The sequence below is a fragment of the Pan paniscus genome, chromosome 14, assembly GCF_029289425.2.
Source record: "Pan paniscus chromosome 14, NHGRI_mPanPan1-v2.0_pri, whole genome shotgun sequence".
Taxonomy (NCBI): Eukaryota; Metazoa; Chordata; class Mammalia; order Primates; family Hominidae; genus Pan; species Pan paniscus.
The window spans coordinates 42412925-42431557 of record NC_073263.2 but is presented as its reverse complement, the minus strand read 5'-3'; the positions used below and the strand labels follow the sequence as shown (position 1 = coordinate 42431557).

At 38.9% G+C, this 18633-nt stretch overlaps 1 protein-coding gene and 1 pseudogene across 3 annotated transcripts in view; one reads left to right on the top strand and one right to left on the bottom strand.

The window, feature by feature from the left end:
- Positions 1-18633, top strand: part of EPSTI1 (epithelial stromal interaction 1) — a 103750-nt gene that overhangs the window by 46139 nt on the left and 38978 nt on the right. For all 3 annotated transcript variants that reach the window (XM_003805932.6, XM_063595930.1, XM_024927452.4), the window contains one exon: positions 17586-17679. In XM_003805932.6, coding sequence (XP_003805980.1) covers positions 17586-17679 — 94 coding nt within the window. The remainder of the gene's footprint in view (positions 1-17585; positions 17680-18633) is intronic.
- Positions 4782-13988, bottom strand: LOC129393612 (palmitoyltransferase ZDHHC4-like; annotated as a pseudogene).

The window sequence follows — 18633 nt, the reverse complement described above, 5'->3', positions numbered from 1 at the left end:
CAGTTTTTTATTTTTATTTTTTATCATACTTTAATTTCTGGGATACGTGTGAAGAATGCGCAGGTTTGTTACATAGGTATACACGTGCCACGGTGGTTTGCTGCACCCATCAATTCGTCATCTATGTTAGGTATTTCTCCTAATGCTATCCCTCCCCTAGCCCCCCACCCCATTACAGGCCCTGGTGTGTGATGTTCCCCTCCCTGTGTCCATGTGTTCTCATTGTTCAACTCCCACTTATGAATGAGAACATGCGGTGTTTGGTTTTCTGTTCCTGTGTTAGTTTTCTGAGAACCATGGTTTCCAGCTTCATCCATGTCTCTGCAAAGGACATGAACTCATCCTTTTTTATGTCTGCATAGTATTCCATGGTGTATATGTGCCACATTTTCTTTATCCAGCCCAACATTGATGGGCATTTGGGTTGGTTCCAAGTCTTTGCTATTGTGAACAATGCTGCAATAAATATACGTGTGCATGTGCCTTTATAGTAGAATGATTTATAATCCTTTGGGTATATACCCGGTAATGGGACTGCTGGGTCAAATGATATTGCTGTTTCTAGATCCTTGAGGAATTGCCACACTGTCTTCCACAATGGTTGAACCAATTTACACTCCCACCAACAGTGTAAAAGTATTCCTATTTCTCCACATCCTCTCCAGCAACTTTTTCCTGACTTTTTAATGATCGCCATTCTAACTGGCATGAGATGGTATCTCATTGTGATTTTGATTTGCATTTCTCTAATGACCAGTGATAGTGAGCTTTTTTTCATATGTTTGTTGGCTGCATAAATGTCTTCTTTTGAGAAGTGTCTGTTTATATGCTTTGCCCACTTTTTGATGAGGTTGTTTTTTTCTGGTAAATTTGTTTAAATTCTTTGTAGATTCTGGTTATTAGCCCTTTGTCAGGTGGATAGATTGCAACAATTTTCTCCCATTCTGTAGGTTGGCCAAGCCAGTTTTTGTCTTTCTCTGTATGCAATTAATAATTGGTAAAAAATAAAAGTTGACTAGTTCCTTTTTTACAAAATAGTTTCACTTGGTTTTCTTATCACTGGAACCTAGTACCATCCATGTTCTCCTTTTGGGAGGGCAGGGGATCTGGGGGTTAGACTGCCTGAGTTTAAATTATAACATTTTTCCTCATTAATAGAACATTATTTAACCTCTTGGGGCCTCGTTTCCTCACATATAGCCTGGGGTAGGGGGTAACAATAACTGCTAACTCAGAAGAAGATTAACTGATACAATCCACATAAGAGATCCAGGATAGTGTTTGGAAAGAGACACTGAATACAGTGTAACTCCAACAAGGACAGCAGAGGAAGAAGTGAAGGAAAGTGAGCAGCCAACTCCAGCCTTTACCCCCAACAATAGAGCCTGAGAACCTCTTCTTGATGCATAAGATTCACTAGGAAGGCCCTGGGGCCCAGAAAGTGCTTCTGGTAAACATGCTATACCTGGGGGAATATGTGGTCCCCATCCTGGAGACAAGCCATCTGCATAGCCAACTTCATCACTTCTATGTGAGCTCTAAGAGCCGTATTTTAAAAATTACATGAAAATGAATGCTAGTCAAACAAATAGTAAATCCAAGAAAGAGGAAGACATAGATACCAGAACAATTGTGAACAAAGAAGACAGTGACATTTTTGGTCAAATATGTGCTTGTTTTTCTGTTTAAATAAGAATCAACAGGATCTAATTAAAATCATGGAGGATTTTAGCACTAGAAGAGGCACAAGGAAGAGACAGGGATATGAACTACAATAAGTTTTTTTCCTTTGTTGTATGAGTGAATGTTGGATATTGATATCAATTCCAGAGATTCATAGAAAAATAAATGTGCTTATTATATGTTTAATTATATGCTAATTATATGTACAAATTAGGATAAATAACACAAAAACATATAAGTATAATACAACAAATAAAAATTTGATCATCAATTTCTGCCTTTACAATAAAAGGCAGAAAAGAAGGGGGAATTTTTCAATAAAAAGTAACGAGCAAAATATTAAGTCCAATAAGTCAGCATTCACAAAAAAGGTATACAGGCTAAATTATCTTATTAGAATAAAAGCTCTTGGATTGCCTAAAAAAAAATACAAATCTAGCTATATTTGATTACAAAGAATATCTATAAATCAAGAGTTGAAAACAAAGTTATACACGTAAATGTTAACAAAAGAAGCAATATTAGTATGAGACAAATTGAATTCAAGGTGAAAAACATTCAACACGATAAAAGATATTTATGCAGATGAAATATATAATCCAAAGGAAAATGCGAGTCACAAATCTTTATCAAAATAGATTTGAAATACATACGACAAAAACTATTTGTCTCTAATATAGACTATGGATTTGCCAAATTTTCCTTTTATTTAACTAATTCTCCATAGAAATTAACAGACCAAGTGAACCAAAAAACTCTGTAAAGAAAGGAGGATTTGAATAACAATGCTAAGCATAATTGTATAGACATAAAATGTACCCAATATATGAAAACACATATTCTTTATAAATACTGACTTTAAGAAGAATGACTAAAATCTACTACAAAATTGGCCATGTTCAAGGCCTCAAAGACTCTTGGTAACCTCCAAAAAAAAAAAAACCCCAAATCCTAGAAAGCCACAGTCCTTGAGAAAAATGGAGTAAAATTAGAAATTAAGCAATATGAAATTATAAAGTCTGTTTACCTAAAAAATTTTTCTGTTTTTTTTTTTTTTTTTCCAGTGTCTTGCTCTGTCACCCAGGCTAGAGTACAGTGGCATGACCATGGTTTGCTGTAGCCTTGACCTCCTGGGCTTGAGCAATCATCCCACCTCAGCCTCCCACGTAGGGGGACTACACGCGTGCACCACTAGGCCCAGCTAATTTTTTAATTAAAAAATTTAAACTATCTTTAAAAATGACTATTGGGGAAAAATTAAAACCAAAACTGAAATTACTTTGAGATAAAAGACTAAAAACTTTAAAGCTGGTTGGAATAACAAACTGTTATTGGCATTGTAATCAATCTATGAATTGAATTATTGAATGCTATAGAGAATCTAAAGTAGACCCATGTTTATATAAAAATTCAGTATTTAGGACTTTAACTATGAATGAAAGTATTTCTTTCAAACTAATGTCAAAAGAATAGACAATTTGACAATTTGTATTGAATCAACACAATAAAAATGTAGTGAAGGATGATTTTATACTTTGGGGGTAGAAACTCCTTTTTAAGCAATATACAAATCTCAGAAGCCATAAAGAGAGACCATAGCTTTAAGTACATAAAAATTTTAAAATCTATGATAGAAGATATAATGAAGAATGTTTTAAGTAAATAATAATCTAGGAAAAAATATTTGCCTCAAACATAATGGATAAAGGCTTAATTTCACAAAGAATGTTTATAGGATAATAAGAACATAACAACTCAAAAATTGGCAAATTACTTGAACAAGCAGTTAAAAGAGGAAATAGGAATCAAAATATTCAGTTTCACTAATGATTAGAGAAACACAAATATAGATTTTATTATTTCAGTGGCAAAAATATCAATGGATTGATAATACTTCACATTAGGAAAGGAGCTTTCATTTATTCAACAATGAGCATGATTCAGGTGTGGTAGCACGTGCCTGTAGTCCTGGCTACTTGGGAGGCTGAGGCAGGTGGATCACTTGAGCCAGGAGTTAGAGGCTGCAGTGAGTTATGATCACACCACTGCACTCCAGGCTGGGTGACACAGGGGAGACCCTGTCTCTTAAAAACCCCAAACAGAAAAATCCTCTAAACTGATAAGCACCGATAAGTGTGTGTCAAGCACTATACTAGGTTCTAGGCATGTATTATGAATAAAGCAAATATGGCTCCATGAGCAAATGTGGAAAATAGACAAGCTGACAAAGAACTGTGTAGGATAACTGTGTAGGATTCGAACAATTCCTATGAAGGAACATAGTGTTAGAGGTAGGGTAAGAGAGCATAATGGGACTAGGAAGGCAACATCTCCTTAGCATGATAGGTAGGACCCGACTTTCCAAGAAAATGACATTTGAACTGAAGATAAATGATGAGAAGGAACCAGCCATACTGAGAACCAGAAAGAAAGTTCTAGGCTGAGGCAATGGCATATAGGGTACTCAGCAACCTGAAAGGAAGCTGGTATGTTTGGACTGAAGTGAAAAAAAGAAATGACGAAGTTGAAAAGACAGGCAGGAGCTAGGCAGGTCAAGTGGACCACACAGGCCATGGCACAGAGTCTGCATGTTTTTCAAGCCACAGGGATAACCTATAGAAGATTTTTGTTTTTCAAAAAGAAATGACTACTCTAGTTGCTGTGTTGTGAATAGATTTGAGAAGGCAAGAGAAGAAATGGAGAAACTACTAAAGATGTTACTGCAGTAGTCCAGATAAGAGTTGGTGGTGGCTCAGCTTAAGTGATGTCAGTGCAGAGAAAAGTACAGGCATGCCTTGTTTTATTGCACTTTGCTTTATTGCACCTCACAGATATTTCATTTTTAAAAATTTTATAAATTATCAGTTTGTGGCAACCCTGTGTTGAGCAAGCCTATTGGTGCCATTTTCCCACTTTGTGTCACAGTGTCACATTTTGGTAATCTGTACAATATTTCAGACCTTTTCATTATAATTACATCTGATTTGGTGATCCATGATCAGTGATCTTTGTTGTTACTATTGTAATTGTTTTGGGGACCCACAAACCCTGCCTACAAATGACAGTGAATTTAATCAATAAATGTTGCGTGTGTTCTAACTGCTCCCCTGACTGGCTGTTCCCCTGTCTATCTCTCTCTCTTCTTTGGATTTTCCTATTACCTGAGACACAACAATACTGAAATTAGGCCAATTAATAACCCTACAATGGCCCGTAAGCATTCAAGTAAAAGGAAATATCACATGTCTCTCATTTTAAATCAAAAGCTAAAAATGACTAAGCTCTGTGCGGAGGCATGTTGAAAACCAAGATAGGACAAAAGCTAGACCTCTTGCATTAGTTAGCCAAGTTGTGAAGCAAAAGAAAAGTTCTCAAAGGAAATTAAAAATGCTACTCCAGTGAACATGTGAATGATAAGAAGGCAAAATACCTGTATTGCTAATATGGAGAAAGTTCAAGTGGTCTGGATAGAAGATCAGACCAGCCAAAACATTCCCTTAAGCCAAAGCCTAAGCTAGAGCAAGGCCCTGACACTCTTTAATTCTATGAAAGCTGAGAGAGATGAGGAAGCTGTAGAAGAAAAGTTAGAAACTAGCAGAGGTTGGTTCATGAGGTTTAAGGGAAGAAGCCAGCTCCATAATATAAACATGCAATGTGAAGTAGAAAGTGCTGATGTAGAAACTGCAAGATATCCAGAAGATCTAGTTAAGATCATTGATGAAGGTGTGTATACTAAACAACAGATTTTTTTTTTTTTTTTTTTGAGACAGAGTCTTGCTCTGTCTCCCAGGCTGGAGTGCAGTGGCGCAATCTCAGCTCACTGCAACCTCCTCCTCCCAGATTCAAGTGATTCTCCTGCCTCAGCCTCCTGAGTAGCTGGGATTACAGGCACCCACCACCATGCCTGGCCAATTTCTTGTATTTTTAGTAGAGACGGTGTTTCACCATGTTGGCCAGGCTTGTCTTGAACTCCTGACCTCAGGTGATCCACCCACCTCAGCCTCCCAAAGTGCTGAGATTACAGGGGTGAGCCACTGCACCCAGCCTAACAACAGATTTTTAATGTAGATGAAACGGCCTTCTATTGGAAGAAAATGCCATCTAGGACTTTCATAGCTAGACAGGAGAAGTCAATACCTACTTCAAAGGACAGGCTAACTTTTGTTAGGGGCTAATGCAGATGGTGACTTTAAGTTGAAGCCAATGTTCATTTGCCATTCTGAAAATCCTAGGGCCCTTAAAAAAGTATGCTAAATTGTGTGTATGCTCTATGAATGGAACAACAAAGCCTAGATGACAGCACCTCTGTTTACATCATGGTTTACTGAATATTTTAAGCCCAGTAATAAGACCTGCTTAGAAGAAAAGATTCCTTTCAAAATATTGCTGCTCATTGACAATGCACCTAATCACCCATGAAAACAACACTAATCTCCTTGTATATTTTCCAGGCATCTCAAAGTTAGCATATTTAAACTTAAACTTTTGATATTTTTCTTCCCAAACCTTGGTTCTAATACCTATTAGGATATTTGGCAGTATTTCTAAACCAAATATCAAAACCAAGAACCAAGGTTTGGGAAGAAAAATATCAAAAGTTCAAGGTCAAACATGCTAAGTTTGAGATGCCTGGAAGATATACAAGGAAATTAATGTTTTCATGCTTGCTAATGCAGTCTCCATTCTGCAGCCTATGGATCAAGGAATAAATCTGATGTTCACATCTTATTATTTAAGAAATAGATTTTTAAAGGCTATAGATGGTGATTCTTCTGATTGATCTGGGCAAACTAAATTAAAAACCTTCTAGAAGGGATTTACCATTCTAGATGCCATCAAGAACACTTGTGATTCATGGGAGGAGGTCAAAATATCAACATTAACAGGAATATGGAAGAGGTTGATCCCAGCCCTCATGGATGACATTGATGGACTCAAGATTTCAGTGGAGGAAGTCTTGCAGATGTGGAAATAGCAAGAGAACTAGAATTAGAAGTGGAGCCTGAAGATGTGACTGAATTGTTGCAATCTTGTGATCAAACTTCAACGGATGAGGAGTTGTTTTTTATGGATGAGCAAAGAAAGGGATTTCTTGAGATGGGAACTACTCCTGTTGAAGATGCTGTGAACATTGATTAAATGAGTTGAAATTTAGAATATTGTATAAACCTAGCTGATAAAGTGGTGGCGGGGTTTAAGAGATTGACTTCCATTCTGAATGAAGTTCTACTATGGGTAAAATGCTGTCAAACGGCATTGCATGCTACACAGAAATCTTTCATGAAAGAAAGAGTCAATTGATGTGGCAAACTTCACTGTCGTATTTTAAGAAATTGCCACAGCAACTCTGGCCTTTAGCAACTACCACCCTGATTAGTCAGCAGGTTATCAACAAGAGCCTCCACCAGCAAAAAGATTACAACTCACCAAAGGCTCAGATGTTAGCATTTTTTTTAGCAACAAAGTATTTTTAAATTAAAGTGTACATTTTTCAAGACATAATGCTATTGCACACCTAAGAGACTACAATCTAGTGTAAACCCAACTTTTATATGAATGGAAAACAAAAAAAATTTATGTGACTCACTTTATTGCAATATTTCATTTGCTTTTTTGCAGTGGTCTGGAACCAAACTCACAATATCTCTGACGTATGACTATAACTACATATTGTATGTAAGTTCAATAGGACATATTGATATTGGGGATGAAGAAGGAGGAAGAATCAAGGATGACTCCCAAGTTTCTGACTTGAAGTACTGGAGGTGTAGTGATGCCATGTACTGAGATGGGGGCTACTAGGTGAAAACCAAGGTTTGGGAAGAAAAATATCAAGAGTTTAAGTTAAGTTTACATATTTAGAAAAATATCAAGAGTTTAAGTTTGAGATGGTTTGGAGATATCAAATGGGCAGTTGTACACACGAATTTGGTCTCACTGAGCAGATATGTGGGATATATAAATTTAGGAATTATTAGCATGTAAATATAAAGCCATAAAAGTGGATAAAGTCACTTAAGATGAAATTGCAGGTTTGAGAAGAGGGCCCAGGACCAAATACAGAGGAGCTCTATCATGTAGAGTTCGGGTAGATACGAAAGGACATCCGAGAAGTCGGGCAAATTAAGAGTGTGGTATGGAAAACAGGACAGACATATTTCCGAAAGGAGAAATTAGTCAATTCCTTACTAGTGTTGAAAGTTCAAATGAGAGAAGGACCAGTGACAGTGGCTGTGATCTTGACATAGATGATTTGGGTATGATGATGGGGCTGGAGCTTGATTGAATTGGACTTATGAGTAAATGGAGATATGGGAATAGATTTGGCATTTATCAGTAACTCTTGAATAATTTGAAAATGAGAACAATGAAATGAGGCAGTAATGGATGAGGCTGCGGAATCAAAAGTTTTCTTAAATTGATCATGTTTGTATGCTGATAGAAATGATCCAGGAGAGAAGGGGAAGACTAGACACAAGGGGATGACAGAAGAAATAAACTTGAGAAAGAATATATGAATAAGTTCCTGAGTATACATAACCAATGCTTAATGATTAGTCAGTGATTAAAAGGAGAGTACTTCTCCTTTTATAATTGAGGAAGCAGTCTTTACATTTTTGTTAAAGGAAGATAGGTACAGATATAGGAAGACTTAAAAGATTTCGTGTTGAGAAGATGAAAGACTTATTTCTCTATTCTCAATGAAGTATGAGGAGATTGTCAGCTGAGAACTGAGAACAAACAAAAAGTACAGGAGAAGAATTCATGAGTGGGCCGGGCATTGTGGCTCACACCTCTAATCCCAGCACTTTGGGAGGCTGAGGCAGGTGGATCACCGAGGTCAGGAGTCTGAGACCAACCTGGGCAACATGGTGAAACCCTGTCTCTACTAAAAATACAAAAAATAAGCCAGATATGATGGCGGGTGCCTGTAATCCCAGCTACTCAGGAGGCTAAGGCAAGAGAATCACTTGAACCTGGGAGATGGAGTTTGCAGTGAGCCGAGATCACGCCGTTACACTCCAGCCTGGGCAACAAGAGCAAACTCTGTCTCAAAAAAATAAAAAATAAAAAAAAAGAATTTATTAGTGAAATGGAGTAGAAGAATTCGGTAGGATGAAGCTAGAGTTAATGGACTTTGTTTGAAGCCAGTCTACTTTACCACTCCCTCCTTCTTCATACCTTCCATCCCAAAACACCAGATGTATTATTTTTCCCAAGTTTGATTTACTTGTTCTGGTGCAGACTCAGAGAAAGCAGATGGTTGACTTGATCTAAGTTTGAGATTTTTCCAGACATATATGATGGAAGCAGGGAGAAGAGGAAGAAAGGCATTTGTAAGGGAAAGATTTAAAAAATGGACTATGGGCTCTAAGCTGCACAAGAATTAAAATAGATGGGAGCTGATGGTTAGAAAGAGGTGGGGAATCAGTGGTTTGGAAATCCCAGAGAGACTGGAATGTTGTTATATTGATAGTACTTGAAAGAAGGACATGGAATGACAGAAAGCTGTATTCAGGAATGGAATTTGTCAGATAGTTTGGAGAGAGGACATTTATTCATGACAACAATGTCCAGGGTATGGCCCTGGCAGTGTGGCTGAGGTAGAGTGAAGAAGAGCTACTGGAGACCAAGAAATCAAGAAACACAGCCTGTGGTGGGGGGCAGCACATAGGATATCCATGTTGATAGTAGTCAAGATAGGGAGGAAGGCTGAAGGTTTTTTATTAAATAATAAATGCATACTATATTTAAAAGGCAGTGACACTTCTTCCATTCTTGTTTCTTCTTTCTCTCATTATATGGAATGGCAGGTAGAAAGATCTCTCAAAGTTTGCTCCAGAGCCCATGGGAGTGAATGTTCTGGTAGATTTGGGGCTTTCCTGATGGGGGCCAGGCCATGAGGGGGCAATGCTGGCATGGGGCCCAGTCACCTCTGTACCACTCATTAGTAGTCTGGTTGGTGGCAACCAGGTACAGAGCAAAGCACAGGTAGCTACCCAGGAGGAAGCTCAGGACCATTACAACGTCCCCCCCAACCACAACCCCAGCATGAAGACAATTGTTAGAAAGGTCAGGAACAGGTACTAAATAAGAAATATCAAGTCCATAAACTGGAAGTGTCCAAGGTCATCAGTGTAAGTCTAGTACAAATCCAACAATACCACCAAATCGACCAGAAATGCAGTGCTCACAATGGCCATGGCAGCAGCCGAAGCCGTCAACATCAAGAGGTAGATGAGAAAGTATTAATAACTGGTGTTCCAAGCCCAGATGCAGTTGTTCACCCAAACCTAATGATGGTCAAAACGGTGCACACACTGCAGTCAGTGCTTTGATCGAGTTGGTGTTCGTAAATCATAAGTAGAGCACCTCACCTCTTTAGAAACATCACTGAATTCATAAACTTGAAGAAATAATTCATTTGCTTTTCTTATAATGCCAGAATCAGTTACACAAGTCAGGGTGGAAATAAACGGGTTTACAATCAGAAGCAGATAGAGCAGAAGAAGATAATACAGGAGAACTAGCTTTTGACGGTAGCCAAGTATTTCCCAGGTATATTCAGTATTTACCATCCCTTGCAAGACCAGGTGAAGGATAATGAAGGTATGGTTTCATGTATGGAAGAGGTAATGAAGCAATCTTTACATGGCTTTCTGAAGACATTCTGGAATTATACAGGAAAATATCTGTGCTCCTGCCCTGACCAGGCATTTCAAATCATGAGTTTTCTAGCAAAAACAGGTCATAACATAACCAACTAGCACCAAAGCCAGTAGAGCAGGAAGAGAACCAGGAAGTCCATGCAGGGGGGTATTCCTCTTGTTTGGACAATTTTCAGCCAGCAGCTCTGGTGTTCCTCCTCCCAACATTCACAGAGAATTCAAAGAGCAGCTCCTCTTGGGCAGCAGTGTGTGCCTGACATGACGGGTAGCACTCAAAGCTGCAGGACATGGTTCCTTCAGGAGGCTGGCACCAGCCTTGACCAACTGCCAATTACATGATGCCCACACCTCCTGGGTGCACCAAAGGCTGAAATCTTAAACAAATGAGAGATGGTTGACCAGAAGGTTGAAGGATGACAATGGCAAAGAGGATGGTGTATTCTGTGTTGTGGGTACTACAGGAGCAAACATGTTTTGCAAATGATGGGGGAAGTAATGGTCTGGAAGTAGATTGGGAGCAAACAGGATGTCTGCTTCATTTTCAGGCACCAAGGAATATGTATATGGGAAGTAAAATAGTTCCATTTCGGGGGGTTGTGGGAAGTACTGTTCTCAAGAGGTGGTCAGGTTTCAGACAATGTGGGAAAATGAGGCAGACTCTTTTTTTTTTTTTTTTTTTACTTTTTATGTTGAAATAATTTCCAACTTAGAAGATACAAAAATAGTAGAAAAATAGTTTCCATTAAAACCTTCATGTAGCTAACATTAATATCTTATACAATCATAGTACAATGATCAAAATCAGAAAATTAACATTGGTACAATACTATTAATATAAACTACAGACCTTATTCACATTCCATCAGTTTCCCTCCAGTGCTCCTTTTCTATTTCAGGATCCAATTCAGGATCACATAAAACATCCAGTCATTATGATTCCTTAATTTCCTCCAATATGTGACAGTACCTCATTTTTTCCATTCTCTTTCATGACCTTAACACATTCAGTGGGTAATGGATAATTACTTCGTAGACTTCCCCCAATTTGGGTTTGTTTGATGTTTTCTCATGAATAGCTTGAAGTTATAATTTCCAACAAGAAAATTACAGAAGTGATGCCATGTCCTTCTCAGTGCATCGCATCAGAGGGTACATGATGGTCAGTATCCTTATCACTGGTGATATTTACTTGGATCATTTGGTAAGGTGATCTCCACTGTTAAGTTATTGTTTTTCTCTTTATAATTGATGAATGTTTTGGGGGAGATATTTTAAGACTATACTAATATCCTGTTATCTGCAAACTTTTGCCCAGTGATTTTAGCCTATGTAAATTAATCTTGCCAACATTTTTTTTTTTTTACCTGGATGTTTGCCTAATAGTGATTTTGTATTTGAGGGAGACTTTCTGATATGAGGTTAAGAATCCTGAGTTGTTAACTCTTGGTTAAAGATCGAGAGATTTTTGCCCCCTTGGAAAGGTTTGGAAGGCTAGAGGGAGGTGTGGGGGCTTAAGTGGTAGATATATGGGGCAGTGTGGGATTGAGAGACTGAGTCATATTGAGTGATAGGTGAGACTGGGACACTCGGTGGTGACCGAGATAAATAGGAATGTGTAAGACAGGATAGGATTAGTACTTACAGGAGGTTATCCATGGTTCTGAATTGCCACTTTCATAAAGTTAACTTTTGGTGAAAATATAAATTTGTGTAGATCAGCTTGGCACTATTAAGCATGGTTTAATCGTGAATAGACTGAGCACAGTGGCTTGTGCCTGTAATCCCAATACTTTGGGAGGCTGAGGTGGGAGGATCACTTGAGGCCAGAAGTTTGAGATCAGCCTGGGCAACACAGCAAGACCCCACCTCTAAAAAAAATTAGCTGGGCATTGTGGTGTGCTCCTGTAGTCCCAACTACTTGGGAGGTTGATGTAGGAGGATCACTTGAACCCAGGAGGTCAAGGCTGCTGTCCAGCCTGGGCAACAATGTGAGACCCTGTCTCAAGAAACAAAAACAAAAAATTGCATATCTATTTATGGGAACCTATATTAGAATAAAATTCTACTTCTAGGTGTATATCTTAGAAAAATATTTATGTATTTGCACAAGATGTATATACCAGGATGCTCACTGGAAAAAACTATAAATATCCATCCATAAGAATGTTAAATGTATTATATCCATATCATAAAATGCTATTCAGCTGCCAAAAGGAATAAGATATATATTTATAAATATGGAAAAATCTCAAAGATGTGGTTAGATGACAAAAATCTATTTTCAGAACAAAATATAGTATCCCACTTAAAGAAAAAAGTCTGTTAGTTTAGGGTAGGAAAAGCTGTAGTTAAAAAACATAAACACCAAAATTTCAGTGACTTAAAGAACAAGAAGTTTATATCTTTCTTGTGGAATGATCCAGGGCTGATGTTTGAGTCAGGTTAGCTTTCGCCCCCTGGCATTAAAAGCTGCAGGCAAAAGGTAGCTCTACTCTCCTTTGCAAATGCCTTGCAGGCTCACTTAAGATACCATCATCAGATAGAAGGAGGAAAGAGTATTAAGAATGCTGTGAGAGGTTATTGATATGGATCACTTCAGCCTGGCCCATACATTTACTCAATTTCATTGGCCAGAATGCAGATATATGCTCCTATGTCACATCTAATTGCGTGGGAGCTGGGAAACATAGTCTAGCTATATATGCAGGAAGCAGAGAAACACATTTTAGAGAACAGCTGGCCTTCTCTGCCTTATCCTAATTATCCTCCCCCAAAGTAAACCACTATTCATTTGTATGTAATTTTAAATAGATATTTATCAATTAATAGAAAATCAGGATACATACCTGACAATTCATGATGTTGTCCTTTGGGGAAAGGAGTCAGGTTGAGAGAGGTGTTAAATAGGACCTTCACTTTTTTTCTTTATATTTTTATCTAATTTCTATTCTATTTTCTGACTCGTATTTATGTATTGCTTTTGCAATTAAAAATTAAATCATTAAAGACCAGATAAATGAGGGGAAAGAATTCCGTAAAGTGTATGCAATAGTTTGATTACTTTGATTAAGCACAAAGTTCTCCCAGCATTACTACTCACTTTCATGTTTTGTTTTGTAAATCTTGTTCTTGTGATTTCTTAAATGGGTTTTGTGTATCCCAATAGATTATCTCTCACTCTCTTACTTACATAGGCTCTGTGAGTGCTTATAGGTGTGTGAATGTCATTTGCTCACACCCAGTTATGTGAAACTGACTTAAGCAAAATAATACTTCTTTAGATTGTCCTATAACCCATATTGCTAAACACATGGCAGAGACTCAGGAAATATTTGTTGCCTGCATGAATGCATGCGTGCATGTACGAATGATTACTTACCTAAACCTCATGGTGGCAAAGTTCAGGTTTGTGAAGCTATTGCAAAATACATGTAGAATGCATTATTAGATTGTACTTATACAGACAGTTCCTAAGACACGCTGAGGTTTTATTTCCAAATGTGTTGTATAACATGAATTATTCATAAGTCAGAGTCATGTAGACTTAAGATAATTATGCATATTGAATATCCATCTGTACTACTGTAGTAGTTCTTAACATCACCAGGGGTGCTTTTAAGAAACGCAGATTCCCAGATCCCACTCCAGACATGCTCAATTAGAGTCAGAGGCCTGAGTCCAGTAATTTCTAGGAAGCACCACAGATGATTCTCATATAGCCAGCCCCACACTGGTCTTCCCACTGGCATTCTGGAAACTATTGTTCTATGAAATCTGGAATGGTATCTGCCAAGTCTTTCCCTAGTAAACACCACCATAGTCTGTGTGGGTTTTTTTTTCCCCTTTCTATTTGAGAAACATTTCAAACACACAGAAAATATGTATCAACCACTAAGCTCATATTGTTAAGGTATTACTTATATTTGGTTAATTAAAACAAATAAATATTACAGAGACAGCTAGCTATCCCTCCACCCTCATCCCTTCCTTCTCTGTCTTTCTCTAGCAGTAACCACTGTCCTGGTATGTAACATTTGTCAATGTGCTTTAACCAAAAACTACTGGAAACATACCTGTAGTTGAACAAGTTGGGTTTATTACTCATTGCCGCAAAGGAAAATGCATACCATAGGGAATGGTGAGTTATCTCAGGGAGAAAGTGTTAGAAAGACCCTACTACAGGATTTGTGCTTTGGTTGGGTAATTTTGGGGAGGGTCTACGGAGGCAGGGAGTTGCTCTGGATTGGGTGCCATCAGAATGTGGGGACAATTTTATGATTGGGTATCTCAATAAATCTTATCTATAGGAAGGACCTAGAGTGACTACAAAGCTGTAATTAGTGAAGAAGTAGTGGTCATTCACTTAGAGGAGATGATGTTTGGTACTTTGTAGATTGCATGATGACCTTGTGTGAAGTGGATATTCTGTGTGACTATTTACATCCAACAGTGGAACAAGGCTTAACTTCAGTGTCAGATCAGATCAGTTTATAATAACACTGAGATTTAGACGTGAGCATCAGATCAGTTCCTGGATGCCAGGAGCTGCTCTTCTCACTTGGCAAGTGTTTCTAATTTTACTGCATATAAGTGAATTCACAAAAAGCATAGACTGCTTTTTAAAATATCATTGTATCATAATTTGAAAGGCAGCCTCCTCCACTCAGGTATTTAGGAACCAAAACTGATAGAGACTCCACCACCTTCAATGCACAACTTCCAGCATTTCCTTGAGGGCTGTCTCTGTTCCAGCCAGGAGAACAATGTATGGAGGCATATGCATGGGAATTTTCTAATAAGTTAGTACTGGAGGTGGCATTCAACACTTCTCACATTCCATTGGTCAAGACTCAATCATACAGCCAACCTTAGCTGCAAGGGAGGCTAGGAAATGTAGCCAAGTTGTGTGGCCAGAAGAGGAGAATGTAAATTTTCATGACCATTTAGCAGTCTGCTACAACTGTATTCTGTTGAGGCGAGATTTTCCTGAAGGGACCTTTCAGGATATGCCATAGAAATCAACGTAAGAATGAGCAGGAAGGACCCTTACAGATCCTAAGTTGGACATAAGTAAATTTTATTTTGCTCTATGGAGAATAGAGGAAGAAATCTTTTATGCTTGGATCAGAGTGACAAAGTGGAAGAGGACCACCCCTCTCCAACAGGCAGTAGAGTCACGGTAGTGATAATACCAAGAACCCCCAAGGGCAAGGTGAAAACAGTGCTAGAGTCCAGGGTTCTTAGTCCAGTTGGACTTCCCACGAGGATGTTTTCCTTCGTTTGCCCCTCAAACAGGTTCTACATCTTATTTTTGTTAAATATAACCAGAGTTACCTACAGGGATCCCACTTCAGTTCAGCCAATATATGGAAATTTTATATACCAGGGACTAATGCTAATAGTAGAAAAATATGAGTTAGTGTCATAACATGGGACTTCCTTTGTATAGCTGATCACTTGGCAGTAATCCGCATCCTCTGCAGGCCCCTATCTGTATTCCTCTGGCAGTCCTGTGACCCTGTCACTCTGCTTTATATCCTGCGGCATGAGTGGGGCAGTGATAATTGGCACAAGGACCACAGATAGAGGCTGGCTATGCAGGCAGCTTTGTGCTTGGCGTTGGCAGGTAAGAAGCGGCAGTCAGTAAACTGAGGGGCTGCCTGTCGACTTGGTCTGAAGTTTCTTCCTTGCTTGTCACAGTGTTTCTTTTTCACTGCTTTCTCCTATGGCCTGCACTTGGCTTAGGATATTCAGAGATCTCATCCAAACTTCTGGCATCACTCTTCTTTTTATACTTTTGACTGATGACTTCATAAAGCCCCAGACAATGGGGCAGCTTCCACACTCTGCGACTTCATTAGTCTCCTTGTCTATTCTGGGCAAGATAAGTAATCTAAGACAAATGGAAAGGCTGCTCGTCTCAACTGCTGAATGTTTCTCAGGGTTCCGTATGTTGCTTCACTTTTATTTCTTCCTTCCCCAGATCAAGCTTCTGACCTTTTTCAAATGCCATGTTCTACCTAAGTAATTATTTGAAGTGATGCTGGCACCTGTTTAGTTTCTAATTCCTTGTTTTCCTCCTACACTGGATGCCATTTGTTCTTACCAGATACTTTGTGTTTCCTTTGATGCCCATGTCCTAAGTACTTGATGAATCAGATCTTAGCATTGGGCTTAAAATATTAGGGGGAAGCAGAGGGCTAGCAGGAGGAGGGAGGGAGATGGAAACAGGCTGCGCAAGTCTGGTGCAATGTAAATCAGTGCTCAATGAGGTATGTGGCTGTGAATGTGCAACGAAGAGATAAAAATCCCACAAATTACATGAGAAAAGGACAAAGGCGTAGAAATTAATCAAGGGTAGGCAGAACGGGCCAGGCGCTGAGGTAAGGACTAGGAAACAATTCCAGTGTTCTATGCTTGGCATAAGTGAGAGGGGAAATTGGGGTGGTGGTTTGGATTTTTAAGGTAAAAACAGAGAACTTCTTATTTAAACTGAGGACATTTCTAGGTCAATTTTTCAGAGCTAAAAAGAGATATTAGAAATGCAGTCTAGAATCAGCAGCACTTTTTAACCTCTATAGATAAACCCTATGGAGGGTTTATCCTCTCTCTGAAACAAAATGCAAAGGACTGTGTGTGTGTGTGTGTGTGTGTGTGTGTGTGTGTGTGTGTTTGTTAACAGAGGGTTCACTTTTGCTTTCAGAGTCCAAAAGGGCTCTGTGATCCATAAATGGAAAAGAGCTACTGGATTAGAGGGTCTGTGTGTCCTAACAGCGGTCAAAGCCATGAGGCAGATGAGAGGGTAAAGGGCTTAATGTAAAACCGGTGTGAAGCAGGATGTTGTAGGGCGTGAATGTTCCACAGCTCCACCCTGAAGTCTGAGTGTTAAGCATTAAATGTTCAGATAGGAAATTAGGGCTGCATGCTGTGGAATGTGCTCTGAGAGAGGACTTGTATTTATGTCAGTAATATAAAGTGGAAAAAATGAGGTCATAAGTTCACATTTCATAAACCTAGTTTTATAATTTTGTAATATTGTTCTTGAAGAATGCAATCTTGCAATAGCATTTTGTTTTGATTTCTGCTACACCTTGTTCTCAACGTAACTTTCTGTTCTGCTGAGGATAATTTTAATCATCACCCAAATAAGTCTAGGTTAGTATCCAAAGGAAAAATAAAGAATTATATTCATATTTTTGTGAAGCCACTAACACCTGTTTGTGTTCCCGGTAGCAAAACCGCTGAGTTCTTGAGCAAACTGAACACAGAATCGCCAGACAGAAGTGCCTGTCAAAGTGCTGTTTGTGGCCCACAATCCTCAACATGGGTAAGTGAATTGCTATGCAGGGTGCTGCCTGGCACATTTTATAGAGGTATTTAGTGACTGAAGATTAGGGATATAGAGTGACTTGTACATCATAGAATGCTGGAACTAAAGACAGATGACCTGATCCGAAACTTTGACCTCAACTGTTGCCTGAGCTATAAAATAATGCTTGTATTATTTTATGGGCACCTGGACTAAAACAGCCTCAGAGAAGTCTTTCCTCTCACCCAGTCATTCATTCACCCACCCATCCATCCTTCCATCCTTCCATCCTTCCTACCTTCCTACCTTCCATCCATGCATCCATCCATCCATGCATGCATCCATTCTTCCTTCCTTCCTTCCATTCTTTAAATTCATAGGTCTATATAAGGCCTACTGAGTGCCTACAGTTTCTGCCCAATGAACCTTAGTAAAGGAGAACACCAGTGGTTTTAAAGCAAACTGCTGAGCACAGAGCATATCACAATAAGAAAGCACTACTGCCTTATCAGGAAGAAGCATCTAAGTCAGACCATGTGCGTTAGATGCTTCTTGGGAAATGACACCAGAGCAGAAGCTTAAACTATGAACCAGTAAAGTGATGAGTCTTTCCAGGTATCATAATTAATAAAGACACATAGAGCAAGAATTAAGGTATAAATGCAAGAAATAACCATGGCTTGTGTTGCAGAAGAAGAGTTATGTAGCTGCAGTGCAGAAAAGTGAGCTAGAAGGATATAGAAATGAGCAGGAACCGTGAGGACCCTTTCCCAATGATGTTACCTCTGGAAATTCAGGTGGGACAGTTCATTGTGTGAGTTGTCTTGATTACTGCAGGATGCTTAGTATCCCTAGGCCCTGGGCATGAAGGGCCAGTAGCACCACCCAGACACTGAGACATCTAGAAATGCCCCCACACAGTGCTTACCAATGAGACATGTAGAAATGCCCCGCATACTGCGTGCTCATGGT